Source organism: Oncorhynchus keta, chromosome 7, assembly GCF_023373465.1.
Source record: "Oncorhynchus keta strain PuntledgeMale-10-30-2019 chromosome 7, Oket_V2, whole genome shotgun sequence".
Lineage (NCBI taxonomy): Eukaryota > Metazoa > Chordata > Actinopteri > Salmoniformes > Salmonidae > Oncorhynchus > Oncorhynchus keta.
Window position 1 is genome coordinate 37,729,070 of NC_068427.1, and position 24,732 is coordinate 37,753,801.

General features: G+C 42.5%; 1 protein-coding gene across 2 annotated transcripts in view; it reads left to right on the forward strand.

Annotated features, from left to right (window-relative positions):
• The first annotated feature begins 14,062 nt into the window (after nt 1-14,062).
• Nucleotides 14,063-24,732, forward strand: part of LOC118386348 (vesicle-trafficking protein SEC22a) — a 29,585-nt gene continuing 18,915 nt past the window's right edge. For both annotated transcript variants that reach the window (XM_035774034.2, XM_035774033.2), the window contains exon 1: nt 14,063-14,266. Coding sequence is in view for 1 of the 2 variants with exons in the window: in XM_035774033.2 (XP_035629926.1) it covers nt 14,216-14,266 (51 nt within the window). In the remaining variant the exon portion in view is untranslated. The remainder of the gene's footprint in view (nt 14,267-24,732) is intronic.

A 24,732-nucleotide genomic window follows, 5' to 3' on the forward strand; every position in this document is an offset into this window, starting at 1 on the left:
TGTGTCCCTGGGGGGGCAGTATCTGGTGTGGTCACCAGCTGCATTAAATACTGCAGTGCATCTCCTCATGGACTGCACCAGATTTGCTAGTTCTTGCTGTGACATGTTACCCCACTCTTCCACCAAGGAACCTTTGTGCACAAATGTGTTTAAATCCCTGTTAGTGAGCATTTTTCCTTTCCCAAGATAATCCATCCACCTAACAGGTGTGGCATATCAAGAAGCTGATTAAAGGGCATGATCCGTACACAGGTGCACCTTGTGCTGTGGACAAAATCCACTGTAAAATGTGCAGTTTTGTCACACAACACAATGCCACAGATGTTTTGAGGGAGTGTGCAAATGGCATGCTGACTGCAAGAATTTCAATCAGAGTGGTTGCCAGAGAATTGAATGTTAATTTCTCTACCATAAGCCGCCTCCAATGTAATTTTAGAGAATTTGGCAGCACATCCAACCGCAAACCACGTGTAACCACATCAGCCCAGGACCTCCACATCAGGCTTCTTGGCCTGCGAGATCGTCTGAGGGGGTGCTGAGGCGTATTTCGGTCTGTAATAAAGCTCTTTTATGAGGAAAAACTCATTCTGATTGGCTGGGCCTGGCTCCCAAGTGAATGGGCCTATGCCCTCCCAGGTCCACCCATTGCTGCGCCCTTGCCCAGTCATGTGAAATCATTTACATACATTTACATTTAAGTCATTTAGCAGACGCTCTTATCCAGAGCGACTTACAAATTGGTGCATTCACCTTATGAAATCCATAGAATAGGGTCTAATTAATTTATGTCAATTGATTGATTTCCTTATATGAACTGTAAATCCGTAAAATCTTTGAAATTGTTGCATGTTGCGTTTATATATTAGTGTTCGGTCTATATACAGTATATGCATTCAGAGAAGTAGGTCAATTGTCACAGCAATAGTTGTGTTCACAACTGTAAAGTATACCCTGTAACCCATACCAATAAAAAGTCTTATTTTCAGTAGTGTAAAGTACTTAAGTAAAAATACTTAAGAAAATAAGCCTTTTTATTTAAGTAAAAATACTTAAGTACTACTTAAGTCATTTTGGGGGGTATTTGTAATATACTATTTTGTATTTTTGACTACTTTTATTTCACTGCATTCCTAAAGAAAATAATGCAAGAAGAAGATAAGAAGAAGATCTAGCTAAGTTAGCTACAAAAATTAATGGAGAAGTCTGACCTTTCTTCAGCAGGTAGCTTTGGCCGGGCAGCTTCATCTTGTAGCAGGTTGAGCCTGCTAGCTAGTCAATAGCCAGCTAGTGCTAGCTAGCCATCTAGTGCAATCCAACTTTGTTCAGTTGTTGATGAGTTGTTTTTTTTGGCATGCTAACTTCCTAATAAGTTCTCAATTTTTGCTAACATGAGTATTTTTATATTCTTTTCACACTCACACAGTCTAATCCTTTCTTTGTGCTGCCAACCTAAGCCGTAAACACACCTCTTAAGCCATATAAATATTCTGAGGGGACGTGTACTTCCAGGTATGAACAAAAATACAAATCTAATAAATAAAATGGAATTCATTTTATTTTGTTTTCCTTTATTCCATGCACAGTTTTTAGACAATAAATGAAAAATCAAGTAGACTTCGGATTTTTATTTGTCAAAATTAATAACAAAAACCAAAAAAACAAGCCATTTTCTGTTTTTACATTCTCCATTTTGACTCTTAAATCAAAATAACGAAATGTACACGGACCCTGTTGCTTGGGCTGCCTTCTCCTCAAAACATTTTCCATTTGGATCGCTGGAAATATTACCAATGACATTGATCCTAAACAAAAATACTGCCTTTGCCTGTAGTTTAGAAAATGAATTGCCTGGAAGACTATTCAATACACAGAGACATGGGGACAAATTGGTCTGAATAACAGAAGTCAAAGAAATAAATAGACCCTAAAGGATCTGGAGAAATAAAGATTTTCTTCTGCTTCTTTCAACGCAGTAATCAAAATGATTTACACCCTCAGCTGAAAGATCCATACTCTCATTTTGTTCCGTGGTATAGAGCTGCCAGTCAACCACCACTTTTCTTCTAAGAGTGTAGAACTGCTTCTGCCTTTGTTGCTGATTAGAAATGGGAAATTCGTAGTTTTGCGTGACCATCTCAGAGCTTCATCATGTCAGAAGTGTGTTCATCTTTATTTGCTTCATTCTACACCATGGGTATCAAACTCATTTTGCCTCGGTGGATGTATTCGGGCTTCAACGAGGTCTTGAGGGCCGCCCTGAAAATTTGTGAAATGTCCTCGAAATTAGCTATAAAATAATTCTCTATCCATTGTGATTGGAATATTTTATGCTCCCTGACTGTCTAACTCTCGTTTAGGTGAGTAGTCGCAACCAGGACATTCAAGAAACTGCAGCCTATGAACATACAGTGAGGGAAAAAAGTATTTGATCCCCTGCTGATTTTGTACATCTGCCCACTGACAAAGAAATTATTATTAAGTCCATAATTTCAATGGTAAGTTTAATGGTAGGTTATTTTGAACAGTGAGAGACAGAATAACAACAACAAAAATCCAGAAAAACGCATGTTAAAAAATATATTAATTGATTTGCATTTTACTGAGGGAAATAAGTCTCGAAGTAGATTGAAGTGGCTTTCAAATCCATTCACCATGTTGAATGGTTCAGAATCGATCCCAAATTGATCAGTGTTTCTAGTTTATTGACCCTCAGGATATTGCACCCAGGGGCACAGAGCCTGCCTTGATACAGTACACTGATTGATTTACAGCCAGACTGCCCTCATCATGTTAACTGAATGTGTCTATACAAGACTAAGTGGGCTTATGTCTGTAACCTCATTTGGTTAGTCTTAGCTCTTGGAAACCAACCCTGGGAGAAACAACATGACACTATTTTCTCAACAACAAAGTAAGTGTAAGCTCAATGCTTTTACCACCTACAAATCAGCTTAACACATTTCAGAAGATGAAGAGAGGGAGAAAGAGCGAGTGAGATGGAAAGAGAGAGGGAGAGAGAGACCACAATCTTTCTGCTTGTTCCTCCCCATTTTATTTAGTCAGTGTGAACACAATCATTGCCTCTCTCTCATTTGACAGTCTTTCAGCGCTAAACATTCCCCGGGACCACTGGCCATTCATCAAGTAGTCAGTGCGGCAGACATCCATCATCGTCACCATGTAGCTGCAGCACCCACAGCCTGGCCTGCTGGGGTCGAGAGAGGGATTCAGGGAGGTCCTTCCATGCTTAAATGGACCTCTAAGGATCAGTGCACTCTGGGGAGATTGGGTGGGTGTGGTAATGTGGTATTAACGCCACCAGGTGGTGTAGCACTTCAGTACCTATTGGTATTGTTGTAAGAGTTTTGGAATGCACACTAACATTGAGTGTGACTGCCTAACTGTTTCACCATGCTCTGGCTTATTAATAAAGTAATCAGATTATAAAGAGCTACGCCGTCACTCCTTCTAAGCCATAAAGAGTTCCATGGGTTATTACAAGTGGTGACAAGGTAAAGGTAAAAGGACAACTGGATGCATGAAAAGTTTGCGTTCCAGGGACATAAGGATTCACAAGCTGGAAGACTGAAGCTAGGTAAGCGGTAGGCCGGGAGTTGAAAATGGCAGCGAGTAGTGTGGACGAAATTGAGGAAATTGAGAACAAAGTTGGTGAAGCAACAGCTGTGCTGGAGTGCAAACATGGCTGCTACTTTGAGAACACAAACTCTCGCATCTTTCACAACAAAAAGTGAGGGAGTCCGGGGGATGACTGGAGGGGCAATGGTGGAAGTGGAAGTATTGTGCGATTCTCTTGGCGTGAGAATGAGTGGAAGATGGTGAAGAAGAGTGCAGCTAAAAGGGATCAAGTTGGAAATGAACAGCAGTTTATGGTTGGAGTGCGATTCACAAACAAATATGTTTTTTTGGGTGACCCATTTGTAGTCTCGTCTATGGAGAAGGAAAATTTGGGTAAAGTGAAATTGGTCAGAGTGACCAGAAGCGGTATGACATTGAATTCCTGTGTGTCAAACCTGCTAAAGAAGACAGCTCTGTGGCTCAACAAGATGTTGACGTATGATGTGGAAAGCTATGATTTTCAGAGTAGGGCACCGGGTTAAAGATGTCATCTGGTGTCTCGTTGGACATAGAGGCTGTGTGGTTAAGGGATAACATTCCAGGAGTGGTAGACACACGTTGCTTGAATCGAATGACAGACTTTGCTCCTTTTATTCTATCGGTTTTACTGTTGTTTGGTGAAGTGGTTCTCCCAACTAATGCAAAACTTGGGTAGGTGAAATATGCAGAGATATGTACAGAAGCCGCTGCAGTGTTAGAATTGTAAAAAGTTTGGACACGTGGCAAGTGTTTGTCTAATAAATAAATATCTAGTAGTTGAAGAGTCAGATGAAGCATGTCAGATGAAGTATGTTGTTGTAATTGTGATGGGAATCACATTTCCGGAGTGCCCTGTACAGATGGAGTTCGCAGTAACTAGGATCAGGGCCACCCAGCAGGTTTCAATGTGAATGCAGTGAAAGTAGCTGAAGGAGTGAGTTTAGATGAGATGATAGTGGATGTCCCACAGTCTGCAGTGAAGCCATGCAGGAGAAGAATCCCAACACACTAATAGTGAAGAAAGTGGACTTTGTTGCATTTTATAAGAGATCAATTATGCTAGTCAAACTAATAAAACATCTAAGAAGCTCGATATCATTGTGAAGGCGGCAAATAGCTTTCTGACTCTCCAGGACTTTACAGCCGAAGTGTTACAGGGAGTACTGAATGAAGAAGTTACCCCTCCCAGGTTCCTGAGCCTGTGTAGGGATCTGAATAATACAGTTTTTGCGGGACTTTGGTGTGTTTGTTTTTTTTTTTTTTTTGGGAGGGGGGGGTAATTAGTATGAATTTGTTCATCCAAAACATATTTAGTTTTTGAGGTATTTAGTAAATGGCCACAATGAGTGTAGTCTGCCAATAATTCTCGAAGAAAGCTGAAGCTAGCTGCTAACAGATAAATGGCTATCACAGTAGGATTGGTATTTCCCTTTGATCATCATACGCAATCGTGGGTGGAATACTGTGAAGTACTTGGTAATTTTTTAGAGGCAAACTAAATAGAAGATGATGACAAGAAAAAGCCATTCTGTTGAGTTCAGTGAGAAGCCAAACCTACTGTTTTATGACAAATCTGCTGAGTCCTGGTAACCCTGGAGATCAACACTTTAAGGAACTGGTGGAGCTGCTAAAAGCACATTTCAACCAGAAGCAGAGTGAGATTGTGCTACGGTTTAAGTTTAAATCAAGGAACAGAAATGCAGAGGAGAGTGTTGTGGACTATGTAGCTGTGTTGCGTAAACTGGCACAACATTGTAATTATTGGGACAATCTTAAGGAAATGCTGAGAGAGAGGCTAGTTGGGGCATAAATAATGACCAGATCCAAATTAAGTTATTATCGAAAGGCTGAACTTAACAATTTTGATAGAGCATTGGTCTTTGCTCAAGCAATGGAGACAAGGATGTGCTACAGTGCTAATGTGACAGGGCAGGGAAGTGTGCACATGAGGTGAGCAAGTGAAACCATTTTACAGATGTAAAGGTGATCACATGGAATGTGAGTGCACTTTTTTTCCAAAAGCAGATCCTATCCCATTATAATTGAAAGTCAATGAATCAGATGTGAAGTTTGAAGTGGATACAGGGTGCAGTGAAACCACAACGAACAGAGTAGTGGGACAGTGCAAACGTTCCGGCCTAGTTCTAGTTCTCTGCATCTCAAAATGTACACAGCTGAGAGACTAGACACATTAGGTGCAGCTAATGTAACTGTGCAGCACAGAGACACCGTGATTCCCCTACCTGTAGTAGTCGTATCAGGCAATGGTCCAAACCTGCTAGGTTGGGGCTGGATAAAAGAGCTAAAGTTAGAAATGGGAACAGTAAATCAGATCGATGAGGGTCAACAGTGGACATTGGAAGAAGTGTTGACATAGCATGATAATGTGTTCAAAGAGGAACTTGGAACATTGAAAGGCAGCCCAGCTGAAATATATGTAGACAAGGAGGACGCACCAAGGTTTTAAATCCCAAGACCTGTGCCTTATGCCATGAAGCCAAAGGTAGAAGCCGAGATTGACCGTCTCTTGAAAGAGGACAGTATGGAACCAGTCAAATTCTCAGAATGGGCATCTCCCATAGTGCCTGTTTTGAAACCCGAAAATACTTTGAGCATCTGTGGGGATTACAAACTGACTGTCAAGAGTATCCAAGTTAGAGCTGTACCCTATTCCAAAAATAGAGGATCTATTTACACATCTGGCTGGTAGACAGAAGTTCACAAAGTTAAATATGAGCCATGCATGTCAACAGATCACTCTGGATGAGGAATCTAAGAAGTATTGTACAATAAACACACACAAGGGGTTGTTTATGTTTAAACTTTTACCTTTCGATGTCTCCATCAGTCATGCTATTTTTCAGAGGACCATCGAGGGCATACTACAAGGGATTCCACATGTTGCCATTTACTTGGATGACATCCTGGTGACAGGGAGGAGTGACCAGGGGCATCTGAGAACGCTGACTGAGGTACTACAGAGATTGGAGGGTTCAGGCTTCCATTGCAAGTGGATACAGGGTGCAGTGAAACCATAACGAACAGAGTAGTGGGACAGTGCAAAAGTGTACCTTCATGGGGAATGAGGCAGTGTTCCTAGGACACAGAGTGGATGCCACGAGTATCCATCCGCCCAATGACAAGGTACAAGCATTTCAGAATGCACCTTCTCCTATAAATGTGATGCCACAGGTATCCATTCACTCAATGACAAGGAACAAGCAATCCAGAACGTTCCTGCTCCTATAAATGTGACGCCACAGGTATCCATCCATTCACTCAATGACAAGCAACAAGCAATCCAGAACATACCTGGTCCTACAAATGTGACTGAGTTAAATATTACCTGTGACTGCTAAACTATTAAAACATATTTTTGCCAATCTTGTAAACAGTGTCAGCACCTCTTCACACACTACTGTGTAAAGAGACAACGTGGCAGTGGGGGAAAGAGCAGGAGGCTTTGTTTGCAAAATCAAAGAAACTGATGAAGTCATCAGATGTGTTGGTTCACTATGATGGAGAGAAGGACCTCATTCTCTTGTGTGATGCGTCACCCTATGGCGTAGGGGCAGTTCTGTCACACCGAATGCAAGATGGAGCTGAGAGACCAATAGGGTTTATGTTGAGAACTCTTAACCTGGCACCGTCTTTCTCACAAGTCAGTTTGTATTTTTTCTTCCCTGTTAGAGCTTCCCCGGTCAACTGTAAGTGCTGTTACTGTGAAGTTGAAATGTCTAGGAGCAGTAATGGCTCAGCCACGAAGTTGTAGGTCACACAAGCTCACAGAACGGGACCGGCAATTGTTGAAGCGCGTAGCGTGTAAAAATCGCCTGTCCTCGGTTGCAACACTCACTACCGAGTTCCAAACTGCCTCTGGAAGCATCGTCAGCACAACAACTACTAGTCAGGTTTCATAGCCAAGCAGCCACTTACAGTACCAGTCTAAGATCACCATGCACAATGCTAAGCGGCTGGAGTGGTGTAAAGCTCACCGCCATTGGACTCTGGAGCATTGGAATCGCATTCTCTGGAGTGATGAATCCTGCTTCACCATCTGGCAGGCCTACGTACAAATCTGGGTTTGGTGGATGCCAGGAGAAAGCTACCTGCCCGAATGTATAGTGCAAACTGTAAAGTTTGATGGAGGAGGAATAATGGTCTGGGGATGTTTTTCACGATTTGAGTCAAGACATGTAACACATGTCAGGAACACCAGCAACTGCTCTGCTCCACCCTTGGGAGTTTCCAGAGAAACCTTGGAGATGATTGCGCATAGATTACGCAGGGCCATTCATGGGGGAAATGTTCCTGATAATCATTGATGCACATTCAAAATGGATGGATGTGTATCAGGTTTGTTCTGCTTCATCCACCACCCCTATAGATGGCCTGTGACAGAGATTTAGTAACCAAGGGATACCTGAGATAGTGGTGAGCGATAATGCGACCTGTTTCGTGAGTACAGAAGCACAATAATTCTTCAGAAACAATGATATTGTGCATCTGACATATGCTCCATATCACTCATCTTCAAATAGACTGGTGGAACACGTAGTACAGACATTCAAATAAATTATGAAGAAAAGTGCAGAAGGGAACATAGCAGCAAAAGTGTCATGTGTTCTGTTCAGCTACAGAATAACACCTCAATCCACAACAGGACTTTCTCCTGCTGAGATATTATTAGGTCGTAGACTACGCTCCACACTGGACCTAGTCTATCCAAACCTGACAAGTAAAGTTGAATGCAGAAAGAAAGAGAACCATGACAAACGTACCAAGGGCTGACGTTTTGGAGAGGGGGTCCCTGTCCTCACCAGAAATGTCAGTCATAGGCCAAAATTGATTCCTGGATTCATAGACCGTGACTGGGCTTGTCTCCTAAAAGGTCATGTTGGGAGATAGTAAAGTGGTTTGCAGACATGTTGATTAGATGTTTGCTAGATGGGATGGAACAACAAGTGAGTTACCAGTTGCGATGGCAAAGGATAGTCTGTTCTCTAGCTATCCAAGTGTTTCTGTGGTGCACTGTTACGTTCCCCAGTTTCTGTGTTGTTGTGGGTTTGTATGTGTGTATTTCAGGAAATGGCTTCCCAAAGTCCTAGGCAGCTGACTGGTCGGCCCCATTGATTGGAGCTCTGACCCCGCCCTCTCGTCAGGAGATACAGCTGTTTTCAATTACCAACTCTTTCTGCAGCTTTAAAAGCCAGTGTTCCTTTTGTTAGGATGTGAGAGCTTCTGGGTATGTCCTGTATTGGTTGCGGCTCAGCGAGCGAGCATAATTTGTAAAGTATTTTGTAGCTGGTCCTGCTGATGTTTGTGTTTGCCATAAGACTTTGTTTTTGATTTGTGAAATTGGTCACTTTAAGTTTGTATTCTGTTTAATTTGTTCCCAGGGGGGCAGGCACCTAGGGAGTGTTTAGGAAAGAGGCATGCGGGCATACATATACCCGTCGTATGTACTGTCTATGCACACTAGATAAGACCTGGGCGGACCATCCCACAGTATTTTGGTTATTGTGCCAGTTGGTGCTAGGTAGGAGGGGGGGGCATCAACTTTTACTTCCTTTGGTTCTGTCCAGACCCTTTCCCCCAAATTACTGTGTGATGGAATTAAATTCCCTGTAAACTGTACTATATTGTGCCTCTGTCATCCTTGCCCCACTCCACGGGAAGTTGAGTGTAGCAGGGTGTTGCGTTCACTTCAAGAGGCGTGCGTAACATGCACGTTCCACGGTCTGTGCTCAGAAACAGCTGGTGGCTTTTCCACCTCTGAGAATGAACACTACCCCTACTGCTCTCTGAAGAAAAATACCTAACTTAAATACTTAGTTACCCAAGCATGTGAAAATAAAATGTGTCATGTTTGTTTACATTGACTTGTTTAGATCAGTGGAGTACACAAGTGTAAAAGAACATTTCAGTTAAAGGAAGGTGATTTCAGAATGAGTTCATTAATGCAATAGAACAGCATAGGAAATGTCTTGTTGTATATCCTAAAGAAGGGATTATTTGATGTTCTATTGGCATCTCAAAGGGTGATGTATTAACATCATTACACAACACCAGGTGGTGTAGCACTTGAGTACCCATTTGTATTGGAATGCACCTTGATACACACGTTGAGTGCTGCTCCAACTGCCGGCCTGTTTCACCATGCTCTTGCTTAGTAATAAAGTAATTAGTTTCTAAAGAGCATTGATTGGGATTTTTGGCTGGGTTTCTGTATAGCACTGTGACATCGGCTGATGTAAGACAGGGTGTTTTTATTTGATTGAAGAGTTTCATGGGTTATTACAGTGGGTTTTAAAGTTATGGAGGGTTGAGAAATTGGCTTCAAATGTGATTAATACTTTTCATGTTAACTCACTTTCTGCTACAACATGATCATCCCTGGTGCAGGCATTGGGTGCATTCCTCTGCCCAGGCGTTGCTGACGCATGCCAGATCTTAGAACGCCTGGATAGGTATTTTACTTATCAACTAACCACATATCGTAGGGTCAGTGTATTTAAAAATATATCTATTTTTTTACTGGCATTTACAGAATTATATGCTAGGGTTGTCGCAGGTAGGATATCTTTAACACGAGCTGTCTCCAATAAATCCATGTCTGTTTGGTGGGTGGGATTGCCAAAGCCAGGGGAGACATAGCTGCACGATCCTTCATTGCACAAAGCCTCTTTGGTAGGGAATACAGTTTGTAGATCAGTGATTCTACACTTTTCTCAAGCTGATCCTTTCCAATGGACTCGGAGGTTGTAGTAAAAATTGGTTAATAGAGCCCCACAGTGTAGGTGTCATAATACCCATAAAACCTAGCAGTCAAACAGGGAAATGGTTCCAATTGTTTTTCCACCATTCATTTTTCCCGTAGGACATTTTTAGAAACATTTGTTTCGTGTGGACTTAGCCTGGTGCGACGTTTTGATAACCGTGTAAATTTCTCTCGGACAAAGTGACTTATATTTGGCTCTATTTACACATATCCGAAAATGCTTGCACAAGACATTTCACATAAACAGTACCAGTCAAAAGGTTGGACACACCTACTCATTCAAGGGTTTTTCTTTTTACCATTGTCTAAATTGTAGAATAATAGTGAAGCCAATAACACACAGAATCAAGTAGTAGCCCAAAAATGGTTAAACATTTTATATTTCAGATTATTAAAAGTAGCCACCCTTTGACTTGATGACAGCTTTGCACACTTGGCATTCTCTCAACCAGCTTCACCTAGAATTATTTTCCAACAGTCTTGAAGGAGTTCCCACATATGCTGAGCACTTGTTGGCTGCTTTTCCTTCACTCTGTGGTCCAACTCATCCCAAACCATCTCAATTGGGTTGAGGTCGGGTGATTGTGGAGGTCAGGTCATCTGATGCATCACTCCTTGGTCAAATAGCCCTTAGGTGACCCAACCTAATGACCCAACACAGCATCACCAGCAAAGCACCTCCTCCATGCTTAAGGGTGCGAACCACACATGCAGAGATAATCCACTCACCTACTCTGCATCTCACAAAGACAAGACAGTTGGAACCAAAAATCTCAAATTTGGACTCATCAGACCAAGGACAGATTTCCACTAGTCTAATGTCCATTGCTTGTGTTCTTGGCCCAAGCAAATCTCTTTTTATTGGTGTCCTTTAGTAGTGGTTTCTTTGCTGCAATTCAACCATGAAGGCCTGATTCCCACAGTCTCTTCTGAACAGTTGATGTGTCTGTTACTTGAACTCTGAAGCATTAATTTGGGCTGCAATTTCTGAGGCTGGTAACTCTAAAGAATTTATCCTCTGCAGCAGATGTAACTCTGGGTCTTCCTTTCCTGTTGTGGTCCTCATGAGAGCCAGTTTCATCATAGCATTTGATGGTTTTTGCAACTGCACTTCAAGAAACGTTCAATGTTCTTAATGTTACGGATTGACTGGCCATGTTTTAAGTAATGATGGACTGTCATTTTCTCCTTGCTTATTTGAACTGTTCTTGCCAAAATATGGACATGGTATTTTACCAAATAGGGTTATCTTCACTATACCACCTTGTCACAACACAACTGATTGGCTCAAACGCATTAAGGAAAGAAATTCCATAAATTAACGTCTAACAAGGCACGCCTGTAAATTGAAATGCATTCCAGGACTACCTCATGAAGCTTGTTGCCAAGAGAATGCCAATAGTGGGCGAAGCTGTCATCAAGGCAAAGGGTGGCTACTTTGAAAAATATATTTTGATTTGTAAAACTCTTTTTGGTTACAACACGATTACACGTGTTATTTCATAGTTTTGATGTCTTCACTATTATTCTACAATGTAGAAAACGGTAAAAATAAAGAAACCCTTGACTGAGTAGGTGCGTCCAAACCTTTGACTGGTACTAACATATATAAAAAGCCAACCTTTTCAACCAATACAAATATATATATATATATATATATATATACACTGCTCAAAAAAATAAAGGGAACACTTAAACAACACAATGTAACTCCAAGTCAATCACACTTCTGTGAAATCAAACTGTCCATTTAGGAAGCAACACTGACAAATTTCATATGCTGTTGTGCAAATGGAATAGACAACAGGTGGAAATTATAGGCAATTAGCAAGACACCCCAAATAAAGGAATGGTTCTGCAGGTGGTGACCACAGACCACTTCTCAGTTCCTATGCTTCCTGGCTGATGTTTTTGTCACTTTTGAATGATGGGGGTGCATTCACTCTAGTGGTAGCATGAGACGGAGTCTACAACCCACACAAGTGGCTCAGGTAGTGCAGCTCATCCAGGATGGCACATCAATGCGAGCTGTGGCAAGAATGTTTGCTGTGTCTGTCAGCGTAGTGTTCAGAGCATGGAGGCGCTACCAGGAGACAGGCCAGTACATCAGGAGACGTGGAGGAGGCTGTAGGAGGGCAACAACCCAGCAGCAGGACCGCTACCTCCACCTTTGTGCAAGGAGGAGCACTGCCAGAGCCCTGCAAAATGACCTCCAGCATGCCACAAATGTGCATGTGTCTGCTCAAATGGTCAGAAACAGACTCCATGAGGGTGGTATGATGGCCCAACGTCCACAGGTGGGGGTTGTGCTTACAGCCCAATACCGTGCAGGACGTTTGGCATTTGCCAGAGAACACCAAGATTGGCAAATTTACCACTGGCGCCCTGTGCTCTTCACAGATGAAAGTAGGTTCACACTGAGCACATGTGACAGACGTGACAGTCTGGAGACGCCGTGGATAATGTTCTGCTGCCTGCAACATCCTCCAGCATGACCGGTTTGGCGGTGGGTCAGTCATGGTGTGGGGTGGCATTTCTTTGGGGGGCCGCACAGCCCTCCACGTGCTCGCCAGAGGTAGCCTGATTGCCATTAGGTACCGAGATGAGATCCTCAGACCCCTTGAGACCATATGCTGGTGCGGTTGGCCCTGGGTTCCTCCTAATGCAAGACAATGCCAGACCTCATGTGGCTGGAGTGTGTCAGCAGTTCCTGCAAGAGGAAGGCATTGATGCTATGGACTGGCCCGCACGTTCCCCAGACCTGAATCCAATTGAGCACATCTGGGACATCATGTCTCGCTCCATCCACCAACGCCACGTTGCACCACAGACTGTCCAGGAGTTGGCGGATGCTTTAGTCCAGGTCTGGGAGGAGATCACTCAGGAGACCATCCGCCACCTAATCAGGAGCATGCCCAGGCGTTGTAGGGAGGTCATACAGGCACGTGGAGGCCACACACACTACTGAGCCTAATTTTGACTTGTTTTAAGGACATTACATCAAAGTTGGATCAGCCTGTAGTGTGGTTTTCCACTTTAATTTTGAGTGTGACTCCAAATCCAGACCTCCATAGGTTGATGAATTTGATTTCCATTGATATTTTTTGTGATTTTGTTGTCAGCACATTCAACTATGTAAAGACAAAAGTATTTAATAAGAATATTTCATTCAGATCTAGGATGTGTTATTTTAGTGTTCCCTTCATTTTTTTGAGTAGTGTATATATCTGACTGTTATTGAATGAAAGTGACATTATTTTCCAATATGCTGTGGTATCCATAATAATCATCCATTTCTTGCTGGTGTTAAGGTGGTGCTGATGAGAATGCATTCACGCTTCAGTTTAGCGTTTTTTTCACGAATCTTGTTCCAGAGGCAGCTCTGCAGAGTGGTCACGAAAATATTATTTTAAACCACTAAACACACTGCTAACCTTAGTGCATAACCTTAATTTTAAGACAAAATACACTTGTTTTCATATTTTACAATAAAGCCGAATTTGCAGCTGGACAATCTAGCGGAATTCTCTCAGTGCATCCTCCAAGACCAGACTCATCCCAATAAATGTCAACCTGCGCACGCATCACGTTGGCACTACCCATAATGCACAGCGAGCCGTTCCGTCAAACACTTTAACATGCGAGTTTCTTAACGCATTCATGTCCCCGTCGGAACTCGAATTGTCCAACTTGATAACTGGTTACACGCGGCACGTGTATACCTATCCACTTAGCAATACGGAACTTCCTAGTTCCGACTAATATCGAACGCGGCATCTGTCCTGCGTTTACGTTTGCGCCACAACAGACTATAGGCAAATGAAAACGGTGCCCGGTGATGCTACGTTACAAGAAATAAACTACTTTGCGGTGAGTGTTGCATTAACACACGCATCTGTTCAGGTTAGCTCACAAAATAACAATTAATGTTCTATGTTTGGAAAGCCATGTTAGTTTTGCTCTTGACAGCTAGTTAATGTTAGCTAGAGTGCAGCAGCTTGCTAACTTACAGTACTAGGAGAGAGCAAAAGGAGAGTAGCTAGCTAAAAAAGGTGGCCCTTTTTTTAATTGATATTATGCGACATGGATAAAGGTGGCTATGCATTCCCATTTAATAACTGAGTAGTCCTACTATTAAATGTAACGTTAAGATAACTAGCTAGTGATGTTTGCTAACTTGCTATCACATTTTGCACCATCATCGACAAATGATTTGGCCAGCATTCTGCTGATCAACCTAGCTAGCTTTAGTTCAGTGTTTCTGAGCTATCAATCGCTTATGCATGTACCATATCCTGGTAAACAATGGAGAGACAAATGCAGGCTCACTCAAGTGAAATGTAGCCAGTTAGCTTACTATCCAGGGGCTTGGAGAGAGAGGGCACATTTTTCGCGAGGCGTAGGAAGTAGCCCAATCTGTACTATTGAAGCCTACAGTTACTCCTTAACCATATGTAACGTTAAGTGTGTATCAATTTAAATGAACCTCTTTGTTTTTTGAAAATTATTTATCGCTGATATGAAAGGTAAGGAGGTCCTTATGCTTCCAAAACCGCTCCCGGGTGGCGCAGCGGTCTAACATGCTGACCAGACCTGACACGTCGCGTGCCGAGCGTCGCAAAATACATTTCGAATTCCGTGTTATTCAATTATTGCACCCACACTGCTCGCGCGCCAACGAGCGTCTGTGTTGCTGAAAGACCCTGTCTGTCAAAGATAATTTTTAAAAATCCAAATAACTTCACAGATCTAAATTGTAAAGGGTTTAAACACGGTTTCCCATGCTTGTTCAATGAACCATAAACAATTGCGGTCAAACGACCACCCCTCATCACTGTCAATCGCTCCCTAAAACACTTCAGCGAGTAGGCCTTTCTAAACGACCTGGCCCGGGTGTCCTGGAAGGATATTGACCTAATTCCGTCAGTAGAGGATGCCTGATTGTTCTTTAAACGTGTTTTCCTCACCATCTTTAATAAGCATGGCCCTTTCAAAAAATGTCGAACCAGGGACAGATATAGCCCATGGTTCACTCCAGACCTGACTGCCCTTGACCAGCACAAAACATCCTTTGGTGTACTGCATTAGCATCGAATAGCCCCTGCGATTATGATACTTTTCAGGGAAGTCAGGAACCAAAATACACAGGCAGTTAGGAAAGCAAAGGCTAGCTTTTTCAAACAGAAATTTGCATCCTGTAGCACAAACTCTAAAAAGTTCTGGGACACTAAAGTCCATGGAGAATAAGAGCACCTCCTCCCAGCTGCCCACTACACTGAGGCTAGGAAACACTGTCACCACCGATAAATCCACGATAATTGAATATTTCAATAAGCATTTTTCTACGGCTGGCCATGCTTTCCACCTGGCTACTTCTATCCCGAAAACAGCCCTGCACCCCTCACTGCAACTTGCCCAAGCCTCCCCCATTTATCCTTCACCCAAATCCAGATAGTTGATGTTCTGAAAGAGCTGCAAAATCTGGACCCCTACAAATCAGCCGGGCTAGACCATATGGATCCTGTCTTTCTAAAATGATCTGCCGAAATTGTTGGAACCCCTATTACTAGCCTGTTCAACCTCTCAGATCTTCTGAGATCCCCTAAGATGGGAAAGCTGCCACAGTCATCCCCCTCTTCCAAGGGGGAGACACTCCAGACCCAAACTGTTCCAGACATATATCTGTCCTACCCTGCCTTTCTAAAGTCTTCGAAAGCCAAGTTAACCTGTTACTCCTACCCCCTACTTTTTAGAACATTCTGTTAAAAATCGCGCAACATTTCAGCGCCCTGCTACTCATGCCAGGAATATAGTATATGCATATGATTAGTATGTGTGGAAAGAAAACACTCAGACGTTTATAAAACTGGTTAAATCACGGCTGTGACTATAACAGAACGTGCGTTTCATCGAAAAGTGCAGGAAAATCTGATCACTGAAAATGGGAAAATATATCCATGCGCCACTTCAACCCATTGTTAAACGTGAACCACATTAAATGGGGCCGAGGTTGCAATACCTATAGCTTCCACACGATGTCAACAGTCTTGTCATTTGCCTACGATTTGTTTCTTGGACAAACAGACACGAGGCAGCGCAGTTCTTCCGGTCTTTGACCGGATATTTTGGTTGAGATTTACCCGGACATTATTTCCAGACGTACAGCTATGGAATATACATCGCCTCGTGATCAATTTGATCGCTTATTAACGTTTACTAACACCTAAAGTTGCATTACAAAAGTATTTTGAAGTGTTTTGTGAAAGTTTATCGACTTTTTTAATTTAAAAAATGACGTTACGTTATAAAACGCTATTTTTTTCCGTTGATCACACAGTCTTCATAGATCGATATCTAGGCTATATATGGACCGATTTAATAAAAAAAAAGACCCAATAGTGATGTTTATGGGACATCTAGGAGTGCCAACAAAGAAGATGGTCAAAGGTAATGAATGTTTTATATTTTATTTGTGCGTTTTGTGTAGCGCCGACTATGCTAATTATTTTGTTTACGTCCCCTGCGGGTCTTTTGGGGTGTTACATGCTATCAGATAATAGCTTCTCATGCGTTCGCCAAAAAGCATTTTAAAAATCTGACTTGTTGCCTGGATTCACAACGAGTGTAGCTTTAATTCAGTACCCTGCATGTGTATTTTAATGAACGTTTGAGTTTTAACGAGTGCTATTAGCATTTAGCTTAGCGCATTTGCATTTCCAGATGTCTAGATGGGACGCCTGTCAGGTAGGAGCAAGAGGTTAGTGAACAGATCCCCGACCATTTCGAATCCCACTGTACCTTCTCCGCTATGCAATCTGGTTTCCGAGCTCGTCATGGGTTGACCTCAGCCACGCTCAAGGTCCTTTAGGTTATCGTAACCGACATCGATAAGGGACAATAATGTGAAGCTGTATTCATCGACCTGGCCAAGGCTTTCGACTCTGTCAATCACAACATTCTTATTGGCAGTCTCAGCAGCCTTGGTTTCTTAAATTACTGCCTCGCCTGGTTCACCAACTACTTCTCAGACTCTCTTCTCTGTATACATCAATGATGTCGCTCTTGCTGCTGGTGATTCTCTGATCCACCTCTACGCAGACGACACCATTCTGTATACTTCTGGCCCTTCTTTGGACACTGTGTTAACTAACCTCCAGATGAGCTTCAATGCCATTACAACTCTCTTTCCGTGGCCTCCAACTGCTCTTAAATGCAAGTAAAACTAAATGCATGCTCTTCAACCGATCGCTGCCCGCACCTGCCCGCCGTGCAGCATCAATACTCTGGACGGTTCTGTCATAGAATATATGGACAACTATAAATACATAGGTGTCTGGTTAGACTATAAACTCTCCTTCCAGACTCACATTAAGCATCTCCAGTCCAAAATGATAACTAGAATCGGCTTCCTATTTCGCAACAAAGCCTCCTTCACTCATGCTGCCAAACACCCTCGTAAAACTGACTATCCTACCAATCCCTGACTTTGGTGACGTAATTTACAAAATAGCCTCCAACGCTCTTCCCAGCAAATTGGATGCAGTCTATCACAGTGCAATCCGTTTTGTCACCAAAGCCCAGTATACTACTCCCCACTGCTACCGACTACTCCCAATGCTCTTTTTGGCTGGCCCTCGCTTCATATTTGTCGCCAAACCCACTGGCTCCAGGTCATCTATAGAAAAGAGAAAAGACTTCTCAGCTCACTGGTCACCATAGCAGCACCCACCTGTAGTACGCACCCCAGCAGGTATATTTCACTGGTCACCCCAAGCCAATTCCTAGTTTGGCTGCCTTTCCTTCCAGTTCTCTGCTGCCAATGACTGGAATGAACTGCAAAAATCGCCGGAGACTCCTAACCCCCTCACTATCTTTAAGCACCAGCTATCAGAGCAGCTCACAGATTACTTCACCTGTACATAGCCCATCCAACTACCTCATCCCCGTACTGTTATTTATTTATTTTGCTCCTTTATATCCCAGTATATCTACTTGCACATCTATCACTCCAGTGTTTTAATTGCTATAAAAAAAATTGCCACTATGGCCCATTTATTGCCTTACCTCCCTTATCCTACCTCATTTGCACACACTGTGTATATATACACATTTTATTTGTCACATACACATGGTTAGCAGATGTTAATGCGAGGGTAGCAAAATGCTTGTGCTTCCTGTTCCGACAATGCAGTAATGACCAACGAGTAAGCTAACCTAACAATTCCACAACTACAAACTTATACACACAAGTGTAAAGGGATAAAGAACATGTACATAAAGATAAATGAATGAGTGATGGTACAGAACGGCATAGGCAAGATGCAGTAGATGGTATTGAGTACACTATATACATATGAGATGAGTAATGTAGGGTATGTAGACATATTAAGTAGCATTGTTTAAAGTGGCTAGTGATATTTTTTCCATCAATTTCCATTATTAAAGTGGCTGAAGTTGAGTCAGTGTGTTGGTAGCAGCCACTCAATGTTAGTGGTGGCTGTTTAACAGTCTGATAGCCTTGAGATAGAAGCTGTTTTTCAGTCTCTCGGTCACTTCTTTGATGCACCTGTAATGACCTCGCCTTCTGGATGATAGTGGGGTGAACAGGCAGTGGTTCGGGTGGTTGTTGTCCTTGATGATCTTTATGGCCTTCCTGTGACATCAGGTGGTGTAGGTGTCCTGGAGGGCAGGTAGTTTGCCCCCCGGTGATGCGTTGTGCAGACCTCACTACTTTCTGGAGAGCCTTACGGTTGTGGGAGGAGCAGTTGCCGTACCAGTCGGTGATACAGCCCGACAGGATGCTCTCGCTTGTGCATCTGTAGAAGTTTGTGAATTCTTTTGGTGACAAGCCAAATTTCTTCAGCTGCGCCTTCTTCACGACGCTGTCTGTGTGAGTGGACCACTTCAGTTTGTCCGTGATGTGTACGCCGAGGAACTTAACTTACTACCCTCTCCACTACTGTCCCGTCGATGTGGATAGGGGGGTGCTCTCTCTGCTGTTTCCTGAAGGACGCGGCTGGGGATGCTGTCTTGGCCTGCAGCCTTGCGTGGGTTTTACTCACGTCGGCTGCAGTGAAGGAGAGTCCACAGCTTTTGGTTGCGGGCCGTGTCAGTGGCACTGTATTGTCCTCAAAGAAGTTATTTAGTCTGTCTGGGAGCAAGACATCCTGGTCTCACGACGGGGCTGGTTTTCTTTTTGTAATCCGTGATTGACTGTAGACCCTGCCACATACCTCTTGTGTCTGAGCCGTTGATTTGCGACTACTTTGTCTCTATACTGATGCTTAGCTTGTTTGATTGCCTTGCGGAGGGAATAGCTACACTGTTTGTATTCGGTCATGTTTCCGGTCACCTTGCCCAGGTTAAAAGCAGTGGTTTGCGCTTTCAGTTTAACCCGAATGCTGCCATCAATCCACGGTTTCTGGTTTGGGAATGTTTTAATCGTTGCTATGGGGGACAACATCGTCAATGCACTTTCTTTTTTTTTCAATTTAAAGTTTTAAGTTTTCTTGTTTTTCAATCAACCAACAAAACACATTCCACAATCACAGATGTGACAGGCTTTAAAAAAAAATACATTTGAAAAAATAAAAATACAATTAAAATGAATGATAAAGTCAAATAAAAGCATTTATTTTTCTTAATCTATATATTTTCCTTGGTACATATATATATATATATATATATATATACATACGTACGCACATATACACACACACACACACACACACACACACACACATACGCACATGTACTCAAAAACTAAATTAAAATAAAAACACAAAAAAACATATAACACTTGCAGCAGCACTATCAAGGTTCTTATCAGCTATTTCAAGCATTCGCTGAGACGACGGGCCAATAATTCGTTTTTAGGTTTTACAGTACCTTGCACAACATGCGCATTTCCCTAGTCACTCCGTTCACTCTGTCCAGTTTGAAATATAGTTGAATAGTGGAGACCAGAGTCTATCAAACTTGGGCTGTCTCTTGTGGAGGTCATAAGTGAGCTTTTCAAGAGGAAGAAAGTCAACAATCTGGTCAATCCACATTTTAAATGTAAGGGGGGTATTAGAGGCCCACAATAGAAGAATACATTTCTTAGCAAAGTATGTAATAGTCATAAGCAAATTTTCTCTGTCAGGTCAAGAGCAAAGTCCTGCTGGGCATTAAGAAGATAGATACACGGGGTCATATCAAACTGTACCTCTAGTATTTTCTGTGCAGCAGTATGTACAGATTGCCAGATTCTGGCAATCTCCCTACAGCTCCAAAATACATGCATATAGGTTCCACATTCAGAGGTACATCTTTTACATTTAGGAGACATATCTGTTTTCATTCTATGGAGTCTCAAAGGAGTATAATAAAATTTGTACAAAAATGTGTAATTAGATTCTTTCATTTTTACACTGGTAGAGGAGCAGTATACCCTGTCACAAACCTCCGCCCATAACTCATCACTGATAGTCAGACCAAGGTCCTTTTCCCAGATTATTTTCAAAGGAGTAAAGGAGGAGCTTCCTTTCTCAGAAAGGAGTCTATAGATGTAAGATATTTTGCCTTTAATGGATTGTGCTGTGACAAGAAGGGTTTCAACTTCATTCAACTGAGTTCTAAACCTCCTCTTGGAGGTAAATGAGGAAATTACATGTCTAATTTGAAGATATTTTTAAAAATGGGATCTTGGCACATCGAATTCACTGCAGAGCTCTTGAAAGGATTTCAGTGTAGTGGTTTTCTGATGAAATAGGCCTGAAAAGGTCCTGATACCTAGAGTATGCCAAAGATTAAAGTTGGCATCCCTCAGGGCTTTTGGCAAGTCTGGGTTGCCTACTATAGGCGAGTGAGAACATATTTGGGAGGAAATGCCCAGGTATTTCTTACAGTCCCTCCACGCTAGTAGGGTGCTGTAAATCGCAAGGTTTTGGCTATGTTGCCCACTTCACTAAAGTTGTTAATTAATATAATTGAGCTTAAGGGCAATGAACCACAGGATTGGGCTTCTATCTAAATCCACGTTGACTCTTGTCTGTTTGTGATCCATGTTAGCATGTTGCGGATTTGGGCAGACCAGTAGTACAATTGAAGGGAGGGAAGGGCAAGACCACCTTTAGATTCAGGTTTTGCTAAAGTGGAAAACTTGATCCTAGGTTTTTTTATTGCCCCATATACATTTGGTGATGCTTTGGTTAGTTGTTTTGAAGAAAGAAACTGGGAGATAGCATGGGAGCATCTGAAATAAGTAGTTCAGTCTAGGGAGGACGTTCATACGAATTACATTAATTCTTCCTACTAAGCTAATTGGGAGGGAGATCCAGGTTTGGAGATCGTTCTTGATTCGATCCAGGAGTGGAAGATAATTTTCCTTAAAAAGGCTATTCAGATCTGGTGTTATGAAGATCCCGAGGTATTGAAACCCCTGTGTTTTCCATTGGAAAGGACAAAGTGTCTTCATAGAGCTGGTGAGTGTAATATTGAGAGGGCAGACAGTGGATTTGTTAAAATTGATCTTATAACCTGAACTTGCCATACTGAGCAATTGTGTCTAAAATGAGAGGGAGAGATTTCTCAGGGTTGGATATGTAGAGCAAGACATCATCCGCGTAAAGCGTAATCTTGTGCTGCAGGCCACCTGCAGAAACACCCATAATACTTGGATTGCTCCTTATCAGCTCTGCCAGAGGCTCCGCCCCCAACAAGTAGAGCAGCGGGGACAGCGAGCACCCTTGTCTTGTGCCCCGTTCCAGAGGGAATCTGTCAGAGTTCAGTCCATTAGTAGTCACCATGGCATTTGGAGGAGAGTATAGTGATTTGATCCATTTAATAAAATTTGGGCCCATATTGAACTTTTCTAAGACTGAAAACAGAAAGCTCCACTCCATCCTGTCAAACGCCTTCTCAGCATCCAGTGAAGCCAGCAGGACAGGGGTCTTTTGTGCGTTTACTTGATCAATAATATCAAAAAGACGGCGAATGTTATCAGAAGAGTATCTGTCTCTAATAAATCCTGTTTGGTCCGCTTTTATTATTTTGGGAAGAAGAGTGTTTAGTCTTTTGGCGAGCAATTTGATAATTATTTTATAGTCGAAATCCAACAAGCTTATGGGCCGGAAGGACGAGCAGGATAGGGGGTCCTTGTCCTTTTTTAGCAACACTGTAATGCGAGCTGTGTGCATTGAGTCTGGGAGAACTCAGTTTTTGCAAAAATCCTCCAGCATTGGCATGAAGATAGGGCTGAGCTGGGGCCAAAAAGCTTTGTAGAACTCTGGGGAATCCATCTGGGCCTGGGGACTTATTAGGTGGCATGGAGGTAATTGCCTCCAGGATCTCCTCAGGAGTGAAGGGGGAGTTGAGCTCTTCCTGGTCGGTCTCTGATAGTTTAGGTAGCGAGATTCCCTCTAGGAAAGAGTGGAGTTCTGCCTCTGTGTGTTTTCTCTCAGAGGTATATAGTTTGCAGTAAAAATCATGAAAAGTTAAATTGATCTTTTTTGGGTCATATGTGACCTCGTCCTCTGCTGTTCGGATAGCCATGATTGTACGCTCTGACTGCTCCTTTTTTAATTGGTAAGCAAGCAATCTACTGGGCCTATTGCTATACTCATGGTATTTCTGTTTAGTAAAAACGTTTTTATCTCCCGAGTGTAGTCCAAATTCAGTTTGGCTTTGGCTGCTTTAAGATGACTCCAGGAGGTGCTGTCTAGGGATTGTTTATGTCTTTTTTTCACAGCATTCCAGCTCCCTCTCAAGATCTAGCCTGTGTGCTTCCATTGCTTTTTTCTTAGAGGAAGCATATGCAATTAGATGACCTCTTAGTGTGGCTTTAGCAGCGTCCCACATTGTGGCCGGAGAAACAGGAGAATCTTTATTGTCTTGTGTGTAGTTGTCTATCCATGTAGTTACCAATGTATGGAACTCGTTATTTGATAGCATGGAGGTGTTGAAATCCCAGCTCTTTGACCTCGGGATGTTTTTGCAGAGGTCAAAGCGGAGGTGGACAAAGGCGTGATCTGAAAGTGCTATTGGTCCGATTGTACAAGTGGCTGAATTTATGAAACTCTTTGGGATAAAAATGTAATCTATACGGGAGTAGGTGTTATGGACATTAGAGTAGTATGTATAGTCCATAGATGAGCCATTATTCTCTCTCCAGATATCTATCAGTCCCATCTCTTTAGTAAGAGAGTTCAACATCTTTGCAGATCTAGGATTTGTGGTGGGGATTTGAGATGATTTGTCTAGGGTTGGGTTAAGGGTACAATTAAAATCTCCGGCCACCACGCCAAAGGAGACACAATGGTCATTGAACAGGGTAATTTTTGACATGAAGGCAGGAGTATCTGTGTTAGGGGCGTATATGTTTAGTATAGTAATTGGTTGTCCATATAGTGACCCAGTTATCAAAATAAATCTCCCCTTCGGATCAGATATGTTTTTGTCTATTATGAATGGAACATTTTTATGGATAAGTATGGCTGTGCCTCTGCTGTTTGATTTGAAAGATGAGAAATACACCTGTCCCACCCAAGCTCTGCGGAGTTTGGCATGTTCAGCATCACAGAGGTGTCTCTTGTAATAGCGCAATGTCTGCTTTTTCCTTTTTTAGAGCACATAATATCTTTTTTTGTTTTATTGCATGCCCTAGACCATGGCAGTTCCATGTCAATAGATTTAAGGTACTAGTCATCATCATCGAGCAGTAATCGAACTTTAGTGCAAGTCATCGCTGGGTAAAAGTGGATAGTAATTACAGCTGCGTTCACATAAAAGGAAAATAAATGGTGTACATAAAATAATAATCTCTGAACACCCCAGCCGAGTTCCCAAACAACTCGACACATCCCGTTGGATCTATTACCCCCCGCTCAGTCTCAATTCTGTGTTCCGAATAAAACAAAAACCGGGAACAGTTAGCAACGCACAACGTCTCCCTCTCCCCACCAAAGAAATGCCTCATCCTCTCCACCCCGCATTGAGTAAATAACCCAGTTGCCCTCGTCCAGACCACAGTAAAAGAGGGGAGAAAAATAAAATCAATAGCCCAGCCTACATATACCTCCCCCAAGGGACATAGGGAAAATAAAAGTAGGCTGAAACATTAGTAGGCCTCAGTTAAAGAAAAATAAATATAAATTGGACGGCTATAATGACATTTAGGGGGTGGGTCTCTGGATATCGGCTATATGTCGTCTTACCTCCTTTAGTAATGGCATTAATCACATTTAGTCATTGGTCTGTTTCTCATTGGCCAGGATTGTCTTTCAAAAAACGTTTTGCCTCTTCGGGAGTTTTGAAGTGTTGCAAGGCTCCTTGGTGAAGAATCCTGAGCTCGTTTG